At 33.0% G+C, this 25,851-nt stretch overlaps 1 protein-coding gene across 1 annotated transcript in view; it reads right to left on the bottom strand.

Annotated features, from left to right (window-relative positions):
• Positions 1-25,851, bottom strand: part of LOC134841736 (uncharacterized) — a 156,885-nt gene that overhangs the window by 49,520 nt on the left and 81,514 nt on the right. The window contains exons 7-9 of the mRNA XM_063857774.1: positions 20,807-21,083; positions 20,095-20,256; positions 11,720-12,062 (exon numbers count right to left, since the gene is read on the bottom strand). Of these exons, the coding sequence (XP_063713844.1) occupies positions 11,720-12,062; positions 20,095-20,256; positions 20,807-21,083 (782 nt within the window). The remainder of the gene's footprint in view (positions 1-11,719; positions 12,063-20,094; positions 20,257-20,806; positions 21,084-25,851) is intronic.

Genomic DNA, 25,851 nt, shown 5'->3' with positions numbered 1-25,851 from the left:
AAAATGTCATTGCTTAAAAAGCTTGCTCAGAGCAAATATCTTGCTGAATGAAAAAAGCTTGCTAGTTTGATCAAAATATACTGACACTTTGATTTTGTACTGTTTTTTTTTTTCATCTGAGATCAATTTTTATAGAGTTTGTGGGGTTTGAACATTTAATTTGCACCTTTCTGCGTTTTGTTAGCCTAATTCAGAGCTTAGATGAAAAATCCCGCAATTCGCAGTAAAATTAATTCAATTTTGTTATCAAAATTTTCATCATTTAGTGGTATAACCGAAAATAAACCTCAAAACTTACACGATACCTTGTTTTACAACAGGGAACATTCGACAATTCACTGTCGTTCGCTGTCTCGCGTGAATGAAATTGTTGGAAAAAAATCAATACTAAGCTATACAAGGTTGATCCATTGCGTCAAAAAATTGCGCAAGAATTTTAAGCAAGCGGCCAGGAAGAATTTTATTTGATCGGATTTTTTAAAATAAAAAGACGAAATAATAATGCTCGGTAATTGTTTCTCCAAACACAATTCAAATTCATAACCAGCAGCTTAAATTTTTTGTACAGTCTAAAAGTTATTATTGCCAAAAACTCACAAAAATTAATTGTGATCAGGGCGAATCTTGTACTAGGATTTTCTCGAGGGGGATGTTCAAAAAAAATTTCAAAAACTGAGTCGATCTTTTTTTAGGTCGACTTAATAGATATTTTAAGCTCTCCCAAATCACTATAAAGACCCAATTTTGTCAACATTTTCCGCGCCGCAGGCAAGTTTTTCGAAAAATAGGTCAAAGAGGTGTTTTAGGCACTTTTTGGAAAATTTTGACTAAAAGTTGCGCTTTTTCGGCGAGACCTTGCCTCTCAAAATTAGTTTATATTTTGGCGCCAAAAGCTCCTATAGAAAAAATTTAAGGGCCAGTTAGCCAAAAATAGATATCGCAAAATAGTACAAAGGGGGGATCCTTTGGGTCGGCAGGGGGTCCAATTCCTGAAGAGGGGGGGGGGGGGGGCAAAAGAAATAAAATATCGAATTTGTTTTTTTGACAGCCAAAATTTTATATCAAAAACTACTCCGGATACTTTGAAGGGCAGTCAGGACACCAGAGATCCGCCGTGATAGGAGCAGTTTCGCTCTTATTTTATCATTATTACATGTAGCTCTACCCGGGTTCTACTGACTTTGAATATGCTTGACTTACATTCGAAGTTATCTATCAGTCGATAATGAATTCGGTTCACAATGCTGTAGCTATTTTGTTCAATCAATAATGCATCGTGTTATGAAACTAAATTGCAACAGATGTGTACTATTTTTTTGATTTTGCGTAGTTTTTCATTTACAATGCATCGCCCATAATATCTAATCTAACACAATTGAACATTTTAATAACGTGAATTTGTGATACAAAATTTTTAAAACTGATAAAAATCTAGTTCAGTTAGTTAATTGAAATCTTCTCCCAAAAACTGAGATAAGAATGAGGAGAATATTTTACGTATTTGAACTGGAGATGTCTAATTTTGTCTTCAAATGAGCTGCAGATGTTTTTTATTCAGCAAGATGAAATTTTTTTTGTTTATTCAGCTCAAATCACGACAGGCAGAACTATTGCGTAGTACTATAATCGACCATGTACGACTTTTATTATGTAAACTAAAACTCCATGGTAAAAGACGCGCCCAAATGTTTTTCAGAAGCGGAAGCAAGAAGAATAATGAAAGAATCGACGAAAAACGGTTGTAAATTGAAATCACAAAATATTTCTTGTATAATGCGGCCGAGGGTTTTTTAAGACGTACGTGAAGTATCCTCGATAGTTTTTTGGTTTGTTTTCATAAAACTTTGAGGCCAGTGGTTGAAAAAAGTAGTATGAAGCTGCTCCAAATAAATGTGAAGGCTGCAAAAGATGCAAATTCATGAACGTGATGTTTTTTGGATTCTTCGTCGACTAAAACTAAAAGAAAGAACGGAATCTTTCTGTTTATCCACGATACTTTTCCATGAGATAAAAGTTTTTCACACTTCAAATAACAAAAAATAGAGGTCACATACTCCCAATTTAACCGGGGCAACGCATCGGAAAATTGAAATATTGCATTCAAAATAATTCAAAAAAGGCTTATTTTTGGTTTTTAAATAAAATGTGACAACTTCAAGATAATACAAAAACTCGCAAAAGTCGTACGAAGAAATCTCATTAAAATTAAGCTGCAATCTGCTAACTCTAATTAATGCTCTCTACAGGGACCGATTTAGGGGGGGGGGACGTTTTCCCTATCAATTCGATCAATGCCGACCCTTATGGTCCACCCTTTGGTACTTTTTAAGAAATCCGGTTTGGCTGACCGACCTTAAAAATTTGGCTGACCGACCAATATATACTAATTGTATAAGGAGAGCTCTCGCCAAAAAAAATGCGGTTTTTCAGTCAAAACTTTCCAAAAATTGCCCAAAAACAATTTTTTTGACCTGTTTGTTCCGAAAAAAGCTTTTGTCAAATTACGGTCTGCTAGGAACGCTCGGAAATTCAATTTGGTCGACATTTTTTGGTCAATTTTTTGGAAAATCTACCCCCCGAAGAAAATCCTAGACCCCTGGCTCTAGCTTTCCATAAGTTTTTCTGTTTTTTCGTTCTTTTGTCTCATTTTTAAATGAAATCTATCTAGAAAAAACTTTAACGAGGGTATTAAAAGTGTAAATGAAAATCTCCTACCGTAAATATATCGAACTATTTATGTTGAGATAAGAAAACGCGGAGTCCTAATAAAGTGAGTGCTCTGACATCTCTCGATCTGCAAATAATGGCTGCTAATCATAAGGATAAACTATTCTATAGGAACTACTTAGTTGGCAACTTTAAAATATCCGAGACAATTTTATGGAACAATAATCTGGATCAAACTGGAATAAAAGACAATTTGGGCTGATTTAAAAATTTATGGACGGTTTTCAATCTGCTGCTGTGGTTCAGATTATCTATTCTATATGTTTTTTACTTCAAAATGTGACCAATGACATGGCGCTTTATTTTTTGCGGACAATAAGGGCCTTTTTTAAGACTAAAATTGAAAACTGTACGTGCGTATGACAATGAGTGAAAAGAAAGCCCTGTTTCTACCAGCACAAAATGGAGAAAATTAAAAAAGGCATAGATATAGTCCACTAAGAGCAAAATTGTCTGCATATTTTTTCTAAGTCACGTTTCAAATCGGTTTTACACCCTAGAAGAAAATATGCAAACTAGCCGTTTATTCAATTTATACCATTATGTCCTTTCAATTAAACCCAGAAAACGTAACAAACTTGCTTGATCCTAAAACAAACTATTTCCGGACTGGGTAAGGTTCAGTTTGAATCGGTTTATTTTTCAATGTTTTGGTAGAAAAATTAAATGACGATTCATAGAAATCTGTTGTGAAACTTTTATAGCTCAGGTCGAGGTTTGCGATATATTTTGTGAACAGTTGGACTAAAAGAATAGTATATTTCGAATGTCTTGACCCAAGTTATCAATGTTTCGGATATATTTGACTGAAGAAAAACTTTCGACCGAGAAATAAATTGTATTTGACAAAGTGTGTTTGAGTTTGACCAAAAATTAATTTCAACGCCAGCGAATTTACGGGGGAGGGCAGACGCCTCCTTCCCTCAAGGATTCGACACCCTGCCGACCCAAAGGGTCCCCCTTTATACTAATTTGAGATATCCGTTTTTGGCTGACGGAACCTAAAGTTTTTGTAAAGGTGCCTTCGGCGCCGATATATACTAATTTTGAGGGGGAATCGGGCGTTGAAAAATTGCGGTTTTTTGGTCAACATTTTCAAAAAGTGCCTGAAAACACATTTTTGGCCTGTTTTTTCAAAATTTTGACTGCGGTTCCAAAAAATTGGCTTAAATAGTCTTTTTAGTGTTTATAGATAGCTCGGAAAACCAATTAAGTCAGCCTAAAAAAATATATATAATTTTGAATGCTTACTAGTAAAATGAAGACGGACAAACATTTTAATTGAAAATTTTGAAAAATTAGCAGTAAAAATAACATTTAAAAAGATAGCTAAAACAACGGCATGCTACAAAAACGTCAGAAGGCTTGTTACAGGTGATTCGCTTTTTAATTTTCAATTTTTTTCTGAAAATTTTTTAAATTTTAAATGCAACTAAAAGCTAAGTATTAACTCTAGGTTAATTGAGAAGCTTGAAGTTTTTTTTCATGAAGCTCAACCACTGGGAAAATCAAAGCCTGAAATCAAAACATCTTCAATCATATTTTTTGTGCCATTTTTAATTAGAAAATGTAGTTTTTCTTCTTGAAAGCACATAAATTTTGTGAATGAATTTACAAAGAAATCAAAATTACTCAGGGAGAAAAAATTCGGTTGTCGACCTTCGGGACTTTTTCGAAAAAAAAACCACAATCTAAACAAATGCCTTGTTTTGTTCATTGATAATTTATTAGTAGCATGAAGTTTTCTCTTATCAAAAGACAAAGAAAGTTTTAAATGTTAGGTCTTGATACGAGCAAATTCGATTATTCAAAAATGTGCCAAAAATATTTTTTAGTTTTGAATCCATATTGAACTACGAGCAATCAAATCCATTCTTTGCCAAAATGATTTTCCAGTGGAACCTATTTCATCGGAAAAACTCATTAAGCCTGTATTATCAAAGTTTTCTTTTTTTGCAATTAAAATCAAAATCCGAGTTTGCTTGACAGAAAAAAATTTATATCTAAAAATTTTTGTACAAACTAGGTAATTTTGCCACTGAAAACTGCTTTATGACAGGGCATTGAAAATCTTACTTTTAAAGAGAAGACATTATCAAAAAACCAATTAACCGCTTGCTGCGCAGATAAAAAATTTTCCGTTGTTTCGTTTTATATATCTTTTTTATCAGTTCAAAAATCTTTTTCAAAACAGTTCATGAGTGAATAATGCGCGATTGAGTGAAAAATTTTTGCTATTAAATTTATAAAAGAGTAGTACAACTAAAAGTGAAAGTGAAATATTTATTTAAACGATGAAAATCAGATGATTTTTTTCTCAAAATTAAGACAATAAATTTAACTTTTTCGAAAAATTTGACATCTGATTGAAAAAGCTCTAACATGATATCAATATTGACCCCGTGCAAGCTTTCTACGAAGAGAAATCGCATAAATTGAACCCTTTGCCATAGTTCTCTATCTTTCTTAAGAGGTAAAAACTCGATCTGAATGTTAACAATAATTCAATGTTGAACAATTTGTTTCAAAAAATAAACCCAAGGTAGAAAGTTTGATCAATGAGCTTTTTATCCGCAAAATTTAATTTGACTTGAAAACTGATAGCTGCTCATGTCTTTGCAATCTCATTGCTGAAGATTGTAATTTGTTATTCCTTTAGCAATTGATGTGGAATTGGTTTAGACAACCAAATTACTTTGAGTGTAAGTTTACCTAGTTATTTGATTTTTTCAGCAATTTTTATATTAAATTAGCAAAAACTGCATAATTGTCAAAATCTCCGGAAAACCAAAAAACGTACTTTATTTTTTATCGGAAAATAGAGTCACCGTAAACAGTCAATGTTAATTCAGTCCCAACGAGAGTCTTTGAGACAATAACTCCAATTTTTTGAAAAGTTTCAATTTGTAAAATTTGATTAAATTCATAATATGAAACCAGGACTGTTTTAAAAATTGAGTTTTTCTCATAAAACTAACCAAATTAGAAGAACTTGGGACGAGAAGTAAATTTTTATGTTGTGAAAATTAAAACCCGATTTGTTCATACTGTCATTCACGTTTTTCGCCCCATTTGCACGTTCTTATTTGAAGGCTTAACCTTCCCTCTGTTCATCAAATAATTGTTGTGAAGGAATTTCCAAAGAATTTGAAATCAATCTGTGAAAAATTGACCGTTATCGAATTTGAGATTTTCTTCTGTAAAATCACCACGACCTAAGCGAGTGCCTTTTTATTTTTTTAACAACCGTTTTTTAACGACCTAAGCGAGTGCTTTTTATTTTTGTTATAAATTGATAACAAAAAAATGTCTCATCTCAAAATGCAAACAAAATTATCAACGTATACCTTTGATACGAGCACTCTCGATTGTTCAAATTGTGCAAAAAGTATATATATGTTTTCGAATAATAAGCTGAGCTACAAGCAGCGAAATCAAAATTTGGAACATACGTAAAATGAATTTCTTGCAAAAAAAATTTTTATGGAACATAAATATTGAAAGAACTCATTTTTTACAATTAAAACAGAATTGACATTCGCTTAATATGGTAAATTTTTTTCCGAAAAATTTTTTTTGTACGTAATTTGTGGTTTTAATTGTGTGATTTTGTGTGACACAATTTAAAGTGCAAGCATTGCTGAAAATTAGTTTTTCAAAAATAGACAAGCTCAACCGGTTGCTGCGCAGGGCAACAAATTTTGGCCTTCTTGATTGCAGGAAAAAAAAACAAAATAGAAACAACAGTTTTAAACTTTCAAAAAATCAATTCAAAAAAAGAACGACTGAAAAAACGCACGAACGAGTAGTAAATATTAGCTCACATAACAAGTAGAACAGAATTTAAAGACAGCATCTATTCTTGTTTTTTTTCTTGTAACTTGTTTTTTTTTTTAGAAAATGAGTATGAATTGATTAAATAAGCCCAACCCCTGAAAACATATTTGAGTGTGAGTGTACCTAATTAGCATTAATTTGATTTTTTGAGCGAATTATACCTTGAACTCGCAAAAATGACAAAAAAATTTAGCCAACAGAATTTCCGAGAAACCGAACAAAACATTCATTTTTTTCACTCCGAAAAATTCAAGATTAAAATAACAACAAATGTGTTCTATTTGACAAATAACAAAAATAAAAAAAAAAGCGTCACGGAAAGATTCTTTGAGAAAAAAGTTCCAATTTTTGAAAATTTTTTATTTTCTAAATTTAACAAAATACATATTATTATATCAACAATGGTTGAAAATTTCATAAAATTAATCCAAAAAGTTGCAACTGGGTCAAGCGCTTTTTTTACTAGTATAATCAAGACCTGATTTATAAAAACCGTCATTCACAATTTTAAGCCATTTGCACTTTGTACGTGGAGAGCTTAAAATTGCCTTCTTTTAGGCAAAAAAGTTTTGCGAAAGATTTTACAAAAAATCAAATCACTTAGCAAAAAAATCTTGTTCTTAGTTGACCGTCGGCACACTTTTCTGAAAAATCTTCAAAACGTGTTTCAGTGATTTTTTGTTCATTGAGATTTAATTAGTAGCAAAAAAAAAATTGGTCAAATCAAAACGCAAAAAATTTTTTCTATGTGTAGCATTGACACAATCAGTCTCAATTATTCAAAATTGTGCAAAAACTATCTTTTTTTTTAATCTAATTGAAATACGACCAATCTAATCCATTCCTTGCCAAATTTTCTCATCGGTAAAACTCATTTTGTTTTATCTGAGTATTTATTTTTGAGCGAATTAAATCAGATTTTCGATAAGCATTTGAAAACTTTTTTTTCAAAGAGCAGGCTTTGTTCAAAGATATGTTTCTTTTAAAAAGAAGGCGCTTGCTGTGCAGTATAAAAAAGTTTTTGAAGAAAAAAACTCTAAAATTATAAAGCAACTTCAAACATCGAAAAGATTTTTCATAAAGTGCACAAATGAAATAATGCACAATTGAGTGGTAAATACACGCTAACAAATCGACAAAACGTAATAATTATGTTATAGGGTCAGCCTATCTAAAGAAGTCTGAGAAACCAGAAAATCAGATGTTTATTTTAAATAGACAATTCTTCTAATTTTTGTGTAAAATCCAAATTTTTATTTAAAAAGTTTCAAGATAATATGCTAACAAGCACAATCTGCGTCATACATTTTATCTGCTTAGAAAGGAAACTTTTGATTGCCTAAAAAGTTTTCGAATTTAAGACTGACCGTTTTTTTTTCATAAAATGAGCCCAATTTGACAAAATCTTGATCAAGAGAAATTTTATCCTTCTAAGGAACCTAAAATTTACTTTCCACTTTCGAAACTTAAAGCGCTGTTCATGCACTCCGTAAATGGAGATTGTAAATTGTGTTTCACTTAGTAATCAAACTTGATTTGATTTTAAAAAAAATAGCAACAAAATCTTATTTGAATGTGAATGATTCTATAGACTTTTTCACGACAAAAATCCAAGAAGCGTAAATATGTGTATTCATTTCGCTCAAACTGTTTTAATAAATTTTTTGAGTAACTTTAGTCGATGTCGATCAAAACGCATTCACTGTCTTGAGTCGCACAGAAAAGGTTTTGCATATTGAAATAAATATCATGATTTGAAGAAAAAAAAATAGAAAACGAAACTGCACTTAAAGCGCTCAACAGCTTCAATATCTGCTCTACAAATCAAAATTATTAGAAGTAATTTTAATTTCTTGGAAATGCAGAGTAGCTACTAATGATTATTGATCGCTTTAAGTCCTGTCCGTTTTATTTTCCCCCATATTCTTGACATTTTCTTCAATGAGCGAAACTCTTTCTGTGCGACTCAAGAGAATAAATACACTTCGATCGAGAAGGAACAAAACAAGTCTCTCGTCCCTTTTTTGGCGGCTTTTTTGTCGACTGACATAACCAAAATGGCTAGGTTTGAACCCATTCATTTTTCAAACCTTACAATATTCAGATTTTGCCATCCAAAAAATTAGCGACTTAATTATCCGATTCACAAGTATTAAAAAGAAGGAACAAGTTTTTTCTGATAAAATTTAAAAATGAATGTAGAGCCAATAATTGTTTTAGCTTGGCTGTCTCAAAATAAAAAACCTTTTATATCAAAATTCTAATAAGACGTCAGTTTGTATGACCATTTATTTCTCGTAATTCGGTCAGAATATCATGTCAGCCTTTTTGTGGGTTTGATGACCATTTAACTTTCTACTATAAAGTCAAAATTGAAATTGTGTCATGTTTCGATTTATGTTTCGACCAACTCGACTATAAAAAAATTAAATTTTTGTCTACAATATATATATATATATATATATATATATATATATATATATATATATATATATTTATATATATATAAATGTATAAATGTATATAATATATATGTATAAATGTACAAACGTATTTTATGTATATGGATATATATATATATATATATATATATATATATATATATAGTAATATAAAAAAAATTACATATATATATATATATATATATATATATATATATATTTATATATAGGTATATATAAATATATATGCATATGTAAATATATACATTTATACATACATATCATAACATATATATTTTATAATCACCTTCAAGTGCCTATTATTTAATTTGAAATCAGACCCAAAAAAACGATTTGTTTTATGATTTTGAATACAAATTTTTATGAATCTTACTTTGAATTTTGGTGGAAGTTTTTTTAACAAGACAGGATATCTGATAGTTTTTCTCTTAAACTGTCTTTTGCAAGTTATTGTTGACAAAGTTTTACAGAAACCAGGTAAATCAAATGTATTATATTTAGAAAAATATCACGAAGCTTGTTATAGACAAACAATTAAATTGAATTTTTTCTATTTTTTTATACCGATTTTCAGGTTTCAGCTTTGTTTTAAATTGGCTTGAACTTTTCTTTTAACATAAACAATACCCGGTGACTTTGACTTCTTTAACAATTTTAAGTCTGAATTTGTAGATATGGCAAGTTTTAGGGGTTCAATTTACAATTTATTCAACATAATCTTCGGAAAATAAAAAAAAATTCATAAAATAAAGTGTCACCGCTTAGGGTCAAAAATATATACATTTTTTCTAATTTCTGGTATTTGTTTGAAAACAAATTTTTAAAAATAGCAAAACAAAATCAGTCCCAAATTATAGTTTCAAAAAGCAAACTTTCAAATGCATACAATTAAAATAATTTTAAAATTTGTCTTAAAAACTAGCCCAATTAAATACAACTGGTTCAAAAGTGATTTTTCACGAAGGGAAACTCAATAACTGATTTGAAATATCGTACATCACATTTTTTGCAAATTATTATGTTCAAAATATATTCTAAAAAACCATAAAAAAACTTCCCTTCAGCTAAACATATTTAATGAGGTGTAATGAGTGGCATAAAAAGTTTTGATGTCAAATTAATTTTTCCCTGGTGGAACAAATTTCATTGAAAAAAACCTCAATAAGCTAGTATTATTTAAACGTTTAATTTTTAGCAAATAGATTCAACATGAAAGTTTGTATGACATAGCAAAAAAAAATTCTTTGTTTTTTGTACACATTTATGTATTTTTGCAACTGAGAACTGTTATTCGACAGGACTTTGAAAAACTTAATTTTAAAGAGCAGCCATAGTTGAAAAACAAGTTTTTAACAACTAAGACAAAACTAACTGGTCCTGTGCAGGTAGGAAGGAAACTTTTGTCCACACTGATTGAAAACTTAAACAACTAATTCAAACATTCAAAAATTTCATCAGAAAAGTGCACGAGTGAAATATTGCACGATTGAGTGGTAAACATTAGCTGGCTTAACAATAAAATTGTAGTAATACTTAGTCTTAAGGTCAGCCTATAATCAAACTCCTGTAAGCTTTTCTCTAATCTAGTCTAAAAAAAACCTGAAAATCAGATCAATTTTGCTCGAAAATGAGACGTATATTTAGAAAAATTTCCAAAAATCCAAATTCTGATTAAAAAAACTTTAACATGAGATCAAATGTGACACGTCCACGCTTTCTGTGAGATGAAATTGGCTAAAAAAGGCAGACTTATGCTATAGTTCCTTACCTGCCTGAAACAGGAACTCGATCACTTAAAAGACTTCTGAATTTCAAAACTGAAATCAACCCATTTTTGAAGAAGGTGATCAATGGTTTTTTCATTCAACTGAAAAACGTAAGAAATACATTCAGTATTCACAACTGAAATTTGATCACGTTCTTATGGGGTTCTTCTTGAGCTCTTCTTTCTCTCCACCACTTGCAAAGTGTGGAACTATTTTTCTATGCAATTTTTTCCATTGTTTATAAAAACTGACATTTGGACAAATTAGAACATTACAAATATACTTTGTCATCATAGTTGGCCTAGCAAACCCCTCGTTTCACCGTAAAGTTGATGTGAGGTGGGGGAGAAGAAAAAGATACCGGTTTTGCGCTCTCGTTGTTGGAGATCGTGGCTTGCTTTCCATTTGAATTTGAATTAATCTAAAAATGCAAAAATCAAATAGCTAAAAATTATATTTCACGGTGAATGACTCTGAAGACTTTTTATGGCGAAAAAACCATAAAAAGATTGTGTCTTTACTTCGTTCTTTATATTTTATTACGAACAACGCAAATGTATGAGTGGTATTTTTGATTTCCTGGAACTGTAGACGAGCCTCCGAAAGCTGCTGACCGCTTGGAGCGCTGTCAGTTTTGTTTTCCCCATATTCTATACAGTTCTTTTATTAGACTGTGTTTTTTTGCGTCTAGATTGCTCAGATGCTACGTCTTTTGCCACCAAAGCTTGGCAGCTGTAATAGACCATGCAGCTAAAAATCAAGTTAGAGCTCGTCCTCACACACGCATGCGCGCGCACGCACACACACACACACACACACACACACACACACGTACACAATCATAATGGATCGAATACTCGATCTGAGAATCTCGAAGTCAACGCCTTACCCATACCATATGCTAAGTGCCACATGCTGAAACTTTACCTCATTTTGGAGTGCGCTAAGAAGAACGTGCTTATGTTGTTTTTCCAGCTGCAGGTCACACTTTAATGTATTCACCAGATGATCTCGTTCAACCTTCACGTTTTCCAGCTCTTCTCCCAGTTGCCGTTTTTCCGTCTCTGCTTCGTCTCGGAACGTGCCGAACTCACTTTGAAGCCGATCTGTTTCGATTTGCTTCTCTTTTCTGACTCGACTTAGTTCGTCTAAATGTCTTCTTCGGCATTGTTCCCAGTCTGCTTTCTGCCATGCTAGCTCAGAGCGTAGCTTGTTTATTGTACACTCTTTCTCTTCACGCACCTGAGCGAACTCCTTCTCGAAATTACTCCTGAAAGACGAAAACTAGCCTAGCATAAGGCAATTTTTGTTTCTTTGAAAAATGAAATGAACCAAACAATTATAAGAAGGGTTTAATTAGGGGCACAGCAGCAGTTTTGGGCAGAGTTGAACTTATTTGTTTGTCATTTTCAGCACGGACAGTTTATAGTAATTTATAAATTATTTTTAATTTTTTTCTTTTATGATGCTATTAATAAACAATGGGAAACTTTTGATCTCGCATAGAAGAAAATGAAAGGGTAACCTATATGCTGATTACCATATTCAATCTGAAATCAAAAGTCTAAAAGTCTGCGAAAAGGGAAATCAAAATTGGCAACGTTTCCTGAACGGCGCACAAGCAAGGAAAGATTTCGGGTCCACGTGGTTACCAAGTAAATAGAGTTAGTTTTTGAAGAGCAATTTTTCAGTCTTGTTATGTCTAAAAAGGCTCTTAAAGAGTTTATTGCAGCATAGAATTTTTAAAAGCGCTACAATGCAGATGAGAATGGTGTTCAGAAAACGGATGAAAGAAAACTGCAATTGATTCAAAGGTTTTTATTGCACTAGTGTGCTTTGAGAACCTTTATATCTTGATTTGGTAAATTAGAAGGCTCCTAAATGATTTCTTGGAATCAATTAGTCTCAGTCTATATATCTATTTTAAACTTTGCTTGTCCAATTTTTCTTCTTAGAATTGCTTTGGTTGGGTCCTGTACAAAAATTCTGAGGCCATGTCATAAGAGAAATTAATGGCGCTATATTTATCATGATTAACTTGATACTGACGCTACATGTTTAATGCGGAACACAACTAAATGAAAACGAAATGCAATATGAAGCTCGCAAAATTAATAGTCAGTTTTGGGAAGCTACGGTAAGATGAGACAAAATTAGTCAAAAAACGGACCAAATGAGGTCTATGAATAGACTTTACTGAGAATTGAGGTGGTACTTCAGAAACTATGGATTGCTTAATTTGTTTGCCTAATTTTCACCCCAAGCTCGTATGGGGTCGAGTGAGGTATCCCAGGTCCATCAATCTTAGATATCTTTGAAAAGCCTTGAAGAATCTTGGTTAATGAATATTAAAGAAAATCTTGGCTGTCTTGGCTAGTTCTTGCCAGAGAATCTTGAAAGATATTAAAGATTTATCGAGAAAATTTAATGAATCTTGAAGAAAAAAACAAAGATAGCAAAAATTTTTTAAAAGATTTTGACGATTTGCAAGGAAGATTGGCGATATGATATCATACTGAAGTTCTTGGATCTTGTTAACTATTCCCCCCCCCCATTTTGGATCTTGTTAACTATTTCCCCCATATATGTATATTTTTAAAACAATTTCTGGGAATGATAATTTTCCAAAATTAGGAACAGCTGTCAAAGAGAAAAAGTGCCCAAGGCTAATATAATCTGTCAGCAAACCTCCCGTTGAAAGAAAATTTCAAAATTTATCTTTCACAAGGTAGATTACTCACTTTATTACGCTGTTTACATCCTAAAGCTGCAAAAAATCTTCTTAATCTGTCAACGGGGATGAACGACAAATTAAAGAGAACGGAGATGGAAAAACACATTGTAAATTTAGAAAAATGATAGGAAGAAAAATGCAATTGAGAGCATTTTAGATAGTTATCACAAGAAAGAAAGATGGATAAAAAAACTTGACTCCAGGTTCAAAACTTTCAAGCAGTAAAGTTTTCGAAATAGGTAGGCACCAAATGCCAATCATTTACGAGTTGATAGATAGCGTAGCTTTGCATTTATCAGCGGAGGACAGCTTCTGCGGAATACAAGTGTCTTTCAGGAATCCACACCTCAATAATGCGCATAGCCAACTCGAAAACTCCCATGCAATGAGTAAACGTTGCAATTTCAGCATGTTACGTGGAAATAACAACATTACATACGGATTTTTAACCGAATAGTTTGGAATTGGCAATAAATTAAGACAAGACTGCTCGTATCAGGGCGAAGCCCTAAATGTTCCGACTGCCTTTTAAGATTTATGGAGCAGTAATAACATTTAAAAAATTTTAATAAAATAAAATTAAATTTTTTTTCTCTAAAATTTGATTTTTTTTTTGAAAATTATCCCCCCACACGCCATATAAAGTACAAAAGGATAGATTTTGCTGCTTGTAACAAACCAATTATGGCGAATAAGCTTCTTTTAACCGATTTGGAACGATTTCTAAGACGGATTAACTCTCCGCTTACGCGTTAATAGCGCGAAATATATCGCGTGTTAATTGTCCCAAATTGACCAAAATGGCAACCTTTAAACCCCCATAACTTTACGAAAAAAGATCACAGGTGAAATATCTTTTCAAATTTAAGCTCAGGACAACAATAGCTTTCGAATGATATAAAAAAATTCCGTCAAAAATGGCTAGTTAAAAAGTCGAAATTTGTCTGAAGAAAAAAAAAACCCACCCCGAGCACAAATATTCCGTTACTTTCGTATCGAAAGTCGGAACAATAAAATTCAATCAGTCAAGAACTCATTTAAAGAAATCCTTTTCAAAATCTTTGCATTGATATAATTTAAGCGCTCGAAAGGTTCATTTGTAGAACACAAAACAATTTTACAAAAAAGCTCTCAATCCTAGACGAGAACGAAAAGGCGGTGAAATAGGGAAAGATTTGTTTTTTTTTAGAATGACTTTCTTGGTATAATTTCAAAATATCTGAAGCAGAAAATTGGTCAATTTTTAACTAATCACTCGGACCGTTGTTGAACTTTATCAATGAAGTGCCAATCGTACCCTAGCTTCCGAGAAATTAACAAAAAAGTACTTATTTCGGAAAACTTTGTCATTAACGAAAAACAAACTGAAAACTAACGTCTTTCAAATGGTTTGGGAGCAACGCTAGAACAACTCCAAAATTGCGAGTGCAAAAGGATCATGTTCGCGTCTTAGTCCAGTGTTTTAAAAAGTCAAGAAATGAAACTTTTCACTATGAACAAGAGTTTTTGGGCGTAGCTTGGACTTCCGAACACTTTAGAAGTTATCTATAAGGTTCAGAGTCTCAAATTATGATAGATCACAAAACTACAACGTCAAAATCCTTATTCACAATAGACTCTCCTGTTGGGTGATAAGACTTTTACGCTTCAATTTTAAAAGTTTTAATTAACAAGAGAAAGATATCAGCTAAGGATCTTTCACCAAGAATTTCCTCAGGCATAGTCTTGCCACTTTTACATAATGAAAAATAAATATGGTGGCTTTTTTCGTGGTTTTGTTCAACTATACTGGCTGGCTTCACTCCATAAAATAAGATGAACATTACAAATTATCATATAAAAAAGTGCTGCATAAATCAACTCTAAAGTTATATCGTCAGTCGCTGTGAACAAAGTGTAAACAAGACTGCTCGTAACAGGGCGAAGCCCTGAATGCTCCGACTGCCTTTTAAGGTTTATGGAGCAGCAGTAATAATATAAAAAATTAAATGACATAAAAATGAAAAAAAAAAATTTAATTTGAAATTTTTTATGAAAATCATCCCCCCACACGCCAGATACAAAACAAAAAGATAGATTTCGTTCCTTGTAACAAATCAATTATGGCAAATAAGCTTCGGTCAACCAATTTGGAACGATTTATAAGACGGATTAAATCTCCGCTTACGCGTTAATAGCGCGAATTATATCGCGCGCTAATTGTCCCAAATTGGTCAAAATGGCAATCTTTAAACCCTCATAACTTTACGCAAAATGATCACAGGTGAAATATCTTTTCAAATTTAAGCTCAGGACAACAATACCTTTCGAATGATATAAAAAAATTCCGTCATAATGGCTAGTTAAAAAGTCGAAGTTTGTCTGAAGAAAAAAAACCCACCCCGAGCACAAATATTCCGTTACTTTCGTATCGAAAGTCGGAACAATTATCTTTTTGCGCAAGGAACTTTATATTTGAGAATTTTGCTTGGCGAAAGTTGAAAGTCAGGTTATTAGCTTCGTCTGCAATCAAAACATTTGGTGCTACAAAATCTTGCATTGCCTAGCCCCTCAGTATTTGGAACAGTTCCCATATTAGTTCAAAAACTTTTCTTTAAATTGCTGACCGTTAAAAGTTTCCACCGTCAGACTTAATCAATTTTTTTAATGCTTTTATGGTTTTTCATTATCTCAAACACAACATTTTTTTCTAGCAAAACAAAACCCACTAAGCAATTGCCAAATCAGAACCTCTTCTCATAGTCCCAGAGAAACATAAGTTTGTTTCAAAAATCAAACATGAATTTCACCATTCAATCAGAATACCCTATTCACACCACAAAAAGCCAACCTTATCTTACCCACCTCTCTTCTTTGATCACAGGAAATCACTGCTCCAGGAAGTTGCTTCAAATCAAAACGATAGACCACAAATTCATTTGGTGTGCAAATTCGACAATCAAGAAGGGCAGACCTTTGGGAGTTCATGGGATGTACATGATGAACTTTGAGAAATACAATTATGTCAAAGACAAGTTATTTTGTTTAGACAACAAGCTAGTTCTTAACGACAAAAACAGGTTATTTCGTTTGGACAATTTATTTTGTTTAGACAACAGTTAATTTCGTCAGCAAAACACGGGGCTTTTGATGATACCCGAATGGGGCTTTTGATGATACCCGAATGGGGCTTTCGACTTACACGGGAATTACCCGAGACATTTCTGTCGGATATTTTCAGCCGAATGTATATAAAGCGACCCGTTTGTAGCGAGATCTACCTGTGGATGCTTTCTGGGAGTCAAAAAAATAAGTCCTAGTGAGCATTGATTTTTTCACGAAATTTTCTCCGGCTTAAGTTGTTAATAACACTTCCTTACTTTCCATTATGCCATTGTTAAGCAACACTTGTCACTTACACGGGTTTGTTTAAAAAATAGAGTCAACCATGTGTCATAATTTTTTTTTTTATTTTAAAACATTTTGTGAAAAAATTAATACTGCAAAATTTTTTTCTACAGTAGGCTATCACAGATTGCATTGAATTCTAGAAAGACTTGCATATAAAGTTAGGGCAAAATTAATGCCCTTTTTGCATTCGTCAAACAAAAAAATACCTAAGCTCTTTTTGCATTCGTCAAACAAAAAAAAATATTTGGAACTTGGGAATTACGAAACAAATAGCAATCTTGGAAGCACTCTTTTCGAAAACACCGAACCGCTAAAACCCATTGGATCAACTTATTTTCAAATGATAACCATGCAAATTGAGGAATATGTACATCCTACCTAAGATTGGAGCACATAACTGGGAACTGCAAGTTGGAGCAGAAGACATGGCTACCTGAACGTAAAGCAAGTGTCAATTTTTGATCGACTCAGGAGACAAGATAATACCCGCAGTAACCAATGAAATCTTTAGGACCCTCATTTCAACCAATATATTTAGGAAAATATCATCCGGGGATAAATTTTATAGGAAGGCCACGAATTGTAAAAAGGGGGAGCTTTTTTATATTCTCATCAAAGAAGACATCGTAGAACCCACGGAACACAAGTTAACATTAGATAATGTACACAGCCTGCGTTTAAAGGTAAACTGTTTACCGGTCCGACAAAAAACTCGGTAAAATCAAAAGCGATTGATCAGAGTACAAAAAACTTTATGAGCTTAACAGGAAAATAGATGTCTCCTCGAAGGTAAATAAAGCCAGTAGAGACCCAGGGACGATCCCCTATAGCATTAGTGCGACCCCCAAAAAGGCGTGGCCTACAACCTCCATCATCAGCGCAGAATATCCTCAGGATTCATCAGATTCATTTTTTTTTCGGTATACTTAGGTTCATGGACAATATCAAACAACAACCAACTCAACTAATTTCAATCATCCGCGCGCATCTCAGCTTTCAAAACTTGATTTGAGCCTTACAGGAGCAGACAGCAATCGTTACATGGAGGCGACATTACGTACAAATAGAGAATACAGTCTCTATTTACGTACGCAACCTAGAATCACGGAAAAAACGGGACCAATGTGGAATCGATCCACGTTGATAGCTTTGTGGGCGAGCGTCCCCCCCACGCAATAACCACTCTCGAGACCCTCCAGGCTCAGGAAATCAGTGCGACCTCTAAATTTTGGAAAATATTGATGTTCTCCGAGAAAAACACACTGGACCCGATGCTCATGTCCTTCCCTTGTTTTTGTTTTTGGTCACTATCGGAATATTATACTCCTTTGGTCCAAACCCCGATCAGAATGGCTTTGATACATAGTCATCAAAATTTATAACCCCTTTTTAGGCGCTACCAGTACAGACGCCAGCACTAGACGCTGCTCTTGAGTGTTCCTTTTCGGGAACAGTACACCATTCCTACCCCATGACGAGACAAGGGAGCATTCTAAATTTTTCGTGGAACGTTCGAACTTGCTTGAATATTTTGTTCTTATGACCTTAAGTAAGTACTGATTAAAAAACTGTCAATTTATGTCATGTTTCGACCAATGGTTAATCATTCGCTGTTCGTGTCAACCTAGAACAAAATTTTAAATTTAACACATTCATTACTCAATTTATTCTTTTAATTTTGTGCGCAAATTTTTGTATAAGAAGAAAAAACTTCTTATCACCTTTTGAAATTCTTTTTCATGTTATATAAAATGCAAATTGCATAAAAATATACTTTTGAAACCTGTAAATAAAAAATTTGCTAAATGTTTAAAGATTTTTAGGGAACAAATCATACTAGAACAAGTAAAAGTCGTTGTATAGCTCACGTGATTTTTTTGGCACCTTCTGAGTAATTTTTATTGAATGGCCACCCGCACTGGCATAAATGTATTAGGGTCAATTTTAGTATGAAAAAAGTACGTTTATTAAATTTAGATCGGTTTTAGTATGAAAAAAGTACAAAGTTTAAACAAAAAAAGATAAATATTGATTTGGATCGTTTGAAAATCGATTTAAATTGATCGTAAATCCCAGCTAAAAAAAACTGATCCAAAACATTTTTAAGTCGATTTAAATCCATTTTTTCTAGCCTTAATTTGTTTTTGTTTTTAAGGGGAATAAAACGGATTTAAACCAATTTAAATCAAATTTATCATCAAACTTCATCAGCTTCGATTTTTTATTGCACTTATTCATTGCCTATCATTTTAAATTTTACATCCATACCGTATTGTAGCTTAAAAAAGATCAAATAAAAAGAACAAAATATCGATTAACTTCTATGATTTCATTGCATTTTTTTAAGCTTAAAGTCTGATTCTTGTGGATCATTTTATTGAATTTTATAACATCTGGCACGTTTGTTTTTTAAAAAAAAAATCGAAATCAAAACATTTCAATTATTTTTCTAAAGAGTATGTTTTTTTGCTTTGTTAGCGTAAAAAAATTGAGTTTAGTTAGTCTGAAAATCCATCCAAATCGATTTAAATCGACTTTTAAGACACTTAAATCGATCCAATCTTTTCAAGGAAGATCGAATTAAATCAATTTAAAATGGATTTAAGTGAGATTCGGATGGATTTTAGTGAGTTTTGGATGGAATTTAGTGTGTCGGAAAATCCACCCAAATCGACCCGACATTTAAATCGACGCAAAATATTTTTAAAAAGATTGATTTAAATCGATTTAAAATCGATTCAAGTTCGTAAAATGTACATTGTTAGTCGATTTCGTCGATTTCGAAACCATTTTCGTCAGTTCGGGCAAACAACGCCTGGAAAACAAAACTTTTTTCTTTCGATGCGGCTAAATGCTTTTGCATTTAAATAATTTGCCAAAAAGTAAGTTATGAATCTCGATTAGTTACCAAAAAACGGCAAGAACGTAAAGAAAATAGGTTTGTAAAATTGTTGGTTTTTTTGTTTGAAAGTTTTATGTTGAGAATTCTTCGTCTCGTTACTGTAGCTCCCCTTACTTATGTTTTAATTCATTGCGGATTGTAAGTAAGGCAAAAAATAGAGTTAGGTCAATGGGAGAGAACTCATCAAACGAAATATGCCAACAGAAAAAGGCCAACAACATTTCTTGAAAAATTTTGTTCTCATAAGAAGGCTCAAAATCCAATTTTTCAACTTACCTGTTGCTTTCCTTCTCCGCCACTATTCTTTCAATCTCCTGCGTGAGGTTTCTCGCCACTTCCTCTCTATCATTTTTCTCTCTCTCCAACTGCTCCTCTAATTCGGCTATGAGCCCGTCCTTTTCCACCCTCATCTGCTCCATTTCAATGCGCACCTTCAGTCTAAAACAAATACCACGTCTCGATAAGCAGAAAAGTCGATGAGCTTACTAAATTTCTCTGCTTTGTGATATCCATGAGAATTTAAATATTTATGCGTGCTGCAGAACATCAATAGTTTTCTTTTTGAGGTCAATTAAAAATTCCTTTGTAGATAATCTCATTATATAACTATAACCATTTGATTAAATTTCTTTGGAGTCTGAAGTCTAATAATAAACTACTTTTCAGACGCGAGTGCGCACAAGTACCCAGACAATGCACATTTGAAATGCCAACAATTCTACTTAATTTGAGGGCTTTTTGAGAGCTTCACATTTGGAATTGTACTGCTTCCCTGGTTAAAATAATAGCAGCCTTTTCATAATAAAAATAATCAAGTTTCAGTTGACGATCTTCATCCGAACAATTAAATTTATAAAATTTGTTCATCACGTCATTAAACTGTGACGTCACGAAATGAAAATGTCGTGAAAAGATAAATAGAGCTTTAATGAATCAAGAAATAAGTCATCATTGCAATGAATAATAGCTCAAAAGGCGTTCGCGTTACCCTTCACACGCACTCCCCGCACCCGCCCTATCATCCCATCTGCCACTGTCACCCCCAGCAGGGAACCCTGTCACCATTCCAGACCAATTTGTACCCTTCGATCCTGGCGGACTGTTGGCACTAGCTGCACCGGTTGGTGAAGTTAAAGGTGATTTGTTGATGCTGCTGCTGTGTTTGCTATAGCTGAATGACGATGTGTTAGGTCTTCCGAACGTGGTCAGATTTTGTTGGCCTTCAGATTTGTGATTGACATCATTTTGAGATTGGGATGATGCTTCTGAAGGCAAAAACAGAATTACCCTCTCATAATTGAATTACCCTCTCATTAAACCAACATTAGACAATTCATTGAAAAAGCATCAAAAGCCAATGGCAATGCTCAAAGCCATTTTACAAAATTGGCTTTGAGCATTGGCTTATAGGGTTTACAAAAAATTGGAATAAAAATTGAACAATTTCTTATCCTTCCCTCTAAATAGACCAAGTTACGACCGAACTTCTACCGCTCAATTCAATTTGTGTTACAACCGCTAGATCAATTGAGCAATACCCCCCATTTCGGAGTCCTTTTATAAGTCCTATTATAATCACTTAAACTACTTTTTATTGTAGAAAACTATTCGCTAGATTCTCCAACAAACGCAGAGAACTAAAAACCACATCATGAAAACTCAAACTCAGCGAGACAAAATAACCACACAGAAATCGCACTTTAAACCGGTTTTTCCCGTTTTGTATGAAGAAAGATGCGCAATGGCGTACATTAATAGAACGCCGTATGCTTTTTGCCTAAATAGATGTCAAGGAACTGGTCCCTGTTAAATTGCTTATCTCCAAACAGTGATAGCTCAAAAAAATAGTTGGATAATTTGATTTTTTTTTTAAGTTTTGATTTTTTTCCCTATATAGATGTCAAAGAACTGTCCCTGGTAACTTGCTTACCTGAAAGCAATGATCACCCGAACAAAAAGATGGAAATTTTGAAAAAAAAAATGTTTTTTCTAGTGCTCGCGTTTAAAAATGTCTTTTATATTTTTTGCTGTTTTTGTTTGGGGGAGATTGCTCAATCGATCATAACGAGGGGGAGGGGGAGAGAGATTGCTCAGTTGATTGAAATCATTTAATGTCGTCTTCTGTGAAATACCATATACTCATTGGCCGATAAATCTATCTCAGAAAAAATTATAACAAATTTGAGATTGAATTCGAATTATAATGGATTCAAATGATTTTCTTGCTTAAGCATATGATATAAACCCCTTTGGATGTTTTTCTTAAATTTTAAAAACCATCAATATCTCAACAAAACAGATTTTAATTAGATATTGGTTTGTTTCAAAACTTGAGCAAAAATTCATACTCAAAAAAATCTTCATCAAAATTACAGCGAGCTAGTTACTCGGAGAGTGTTTTTAACCGCAAACTATTCAGTTTACAGGAAGATATTTTGCAAAACAACGTGTGGCCTCGGTGATGAAAAACAAAATTAAGCAAATTTCTTAAAATGAAGTTTCCATTATAAAAGTTCTACTTGCAATTTTATTAGACAAATAAACATATTATTGAAAAACATATAATGCAATTGAATAAAAAAGCCTGTTACTGTGGAGGTAGCTCAAATTTTTCCGGCCATAGTCTTGAAAAATACAATTTTTGTTCTTTAATTAATGTCATCTTTTCTGTGTGTTTGATAAAAACAACGCTACGAAAAAATTGAAATTGGACAGATGCGGCGGTCACAGTCAATTAGGCCAATTGGAAAACAGTTTTTGTAGAAAAATGGCGCTAAAAAACTTCAAAAACTATTTTTACGTTGAAAAATGTTTCGAAATTTTATAATGTCGTTCGAATCACGACTAAAAAAGCTCTAATACGTTATATCACTCGACCCATTCCGATGATTATTTGCGATACTTGATTTTGCGTGGAAAATTAAAAATTTTAAACACCCGAATACAAATTTTCTCCACATTTTTCGAATGGTTGGAGCAAAAATGAACATATAATTGAAAACGTGCATAAAAAAGTCATATTATTTTTCATAAGTTTTTTCAGGCCAAACAATAACGAACAGATTTTTGAAAAATATACGCTATTTTATTAGCATCTATTGTTTGATAGTCGAGAAAATCTAATTACAATCTGTATAAAATGAGGAGTCTGAAAAAATGAGAAAAAAAATGCATTTAAACCAATGTTTGTTGATTTCAATGTTGCTTAAGTTGTTCAAAATGGAAGGAAAAAAGTTGCCCCAATTGGAATTAACTTCATTTAGAATCGATTGAAATTGATTTTTTCTATTTACCTTTTCTATACAGAATAGATTTCAAGTCAATTCAAATTGATTTATTCTGTATCAAAATAAATTAGCTTGGAAAACATTTGTTGGTAAGAAAGGGTAACATCCTCCATCTAAAACGCTTTAAAGTTGAGACAGTGAGGATGCTAAATGGGTCCTAGAAGTATTCGTGTCCATCGTTCAAGTCAGCTTTTTCTCTCTATCAACAAACTTCATGCAAAAAATTTGATTGCCGGATGAGAAAATTTTTAATTAATTAAGTTTTCAGCAATCATGTAACATTTTGTAACAGAGATTTCAAAAATTTTCCTTGTGATGCCAATAAAAATTTTGGGCTGATCTATTTTAGATATCAAAAACATTTCATGAAAAATTTCTCTTTACTGGAATTGTAAAACAACTCTCCAAATTAACAAACAAGTTATTCTGTAACTTTCTGTTTCACCCCAAATTCTGAGGAAGCCAAGCGGTGTAACCTCGAAGTGAAACAAGGCTGAACAATGCTTTATTGCGGAATCTACAACAAGGCTGTTTTCCTCTAATTTTTTTTGCTGCTATGAATTTCAGAGAAAAATGGTTAAAACAAACCGCAGCGCCAGATGCTAATTAAAAAGTAAATTTCGAAATTATAATGGGGAATCTATGACGGAATTTATAAGTATAATTGTTGAAAACAACCAAAAAACATCTAGAGATGATTATTATAGCGCTGAATCAACATTTTGTGAACAAAACCTGCTTTTTACAAACGGAAACCGCTTTTTGAAAGCAGATTCCGCTTTTTTATAGCAAATTTGAAAGAAATCCCCGACGAATGTCGAATCACTTGCAAATGTAGGAACTGCAGCAATTTGGGATTTTCGCTCGAGTCGGAAAAAATCATGTTACAAGTATGTGACTGTGAATTTGCAAAAAATTGGTGAGCGGGTTTCACTTACTATTTTGACTTGTTCAAAAGTCAAGACTCCAGTGACATACAGGATTCTTCCAGGATTTTTTCACATTTTTCCAGGATTCTTTTGAGCCTTTTGAAGACAGAATTTGGCCTGCCTCGTAGTAAAGCAAAAAACGTTATTAAAATTTTGAAAATAAAAAATGGCCCAATTGTTCGACTCTTGGGTAAACTGACAACAAATTTGGGCTCGGTGAGGACAGAACTTTTCAGATAGAAAATAATTTAATTATAATAATAGTGTGCAAATACCACTGGTAATCTAATCTATCTAATCTAAGTTTAAAAAAACAAGACTGCTCGTATCAGGGCGAAGCCCTCAATATTCCGACTGCCTTTTAAAGTTTATGGAGCAGTAATAACAAAAAACCATTCAATGAAATAAAACAAAATCCAACTTTTTTTTCTAAAAGTTGAAAATTTTTACAAAAGTCATCACCCCACACGCCATGCAAAGAACAAAAGGATAGATTTTGCTCCTTGTAACAAATCAATTATGGCACATAAGCTTCTTTAACCAATTTGGAACGATTTCTAAGACGGATTAACTCTCCGCTTACGCGTGAATAGCGCGAAATACCTTGCGCGTTCATTGTCCCAAATTGGCCAAAATGGCAATCTTTAAACCAACGTAACTTTACGGAAAACGATCACAGGTAAAATATCTTCAAATTTACCGCTTCAAATTTAGGTTCAAATTCGAGCTCAAGACAACAATACCATTCGAATGATATTAAAAAACCCACCCCGAGCACAAATATTCCGTTACTTTCGTCGGAACAATAAAATAGCGGTATTAAAATAAAACTGACCGATGTCTTAAAAGATCAACTAGTGACGCCAAGTCCACTGGACTTCAAACGGTAAACATCGATCGGTATGTAACTATCTAATAGAGGTCAAGGTCACTACTTATTAATAGAACATAATCACAACTTTCCCCACTGCACGAAAAAATTATATCTGCACTTTCAATGGGTAGCCAATTCTACACATATACTCCATTCTCCCCTCAATCCATGAGGGCCAAAGTTTGAATCAAAAAGTATCAAAATTTAGCTCCAATGGAATTTACAGAGAATATACAAATTAACATGGAGATGAATATGGGTTAATATTTACAGTTTACCTACAAAATGATACAGATATATACAACGAATACACAATTATGGAAATGTAACGTACAATTGAGGTTATGTATCATATAAACAAGTTGAACAAACTAAACTATTTAGGTAACTAAAGTAAAACATGTTCATTTAAGAACTAGTGTACAAATTCACTAAAACTAGGAAATGGTAAATAAAGTGAATAATAAAGTGAAACTAATAACTAATGGTGGAAATCAACGGTATCTCAAATTCATAAAAAAAGAGTTTGTGAGTTTTAGGAAGGGTCATTAAATGTATCATGGAAATTGTCGGAGTCTTTTCTTACTTCCATTTCTACAATCGACGATATATCGCTCCCTTCGTCTTCTTGGTTGTCTAGTACGTCTTCAACCAATGGAGATGATATGACTGCAATATTGGAGATTATTGAGAAAGAGTGCGAAATTGATCCTTGTGTCGTTTCAGCCACTAACGTTGGTTTGGGTAGTATATCCTCTAGTGGTGTCAAGTAGGCCGATGGAGATTCTACTGAATATGAGGTCCGTATTCTTTTGGTCGCCGAGAAGGTTATGAGCCCAGTTATGAGTCCAGTATATCCGTGGTTGCTGCTACTGGTGACCACTGCATGATGAACCGCCTCTCTCCGTAAAATTTAGGGGTGCCCGATTTTCTTCTGGGGCGA

Source organism: Symsagittifera roscoffensis, chromosome 3 (assembly GCF_963678635.1).
Source record: "Symsagittifera roscoffensis chromosome 3, txSymRosc1.1, whole genome shotgun sequence".
Lineage (NCBI taxonomy): Eukaryota > Metazoa > Xenacoelomorpha > Acoela > Convolutidae > Symsagittifera > Symsagittifera roscoffensis.
Note: the sequence above shows the minus strand (reverse complement) of the source record. Positions and strands in the feature narration are given on the sequence as shown.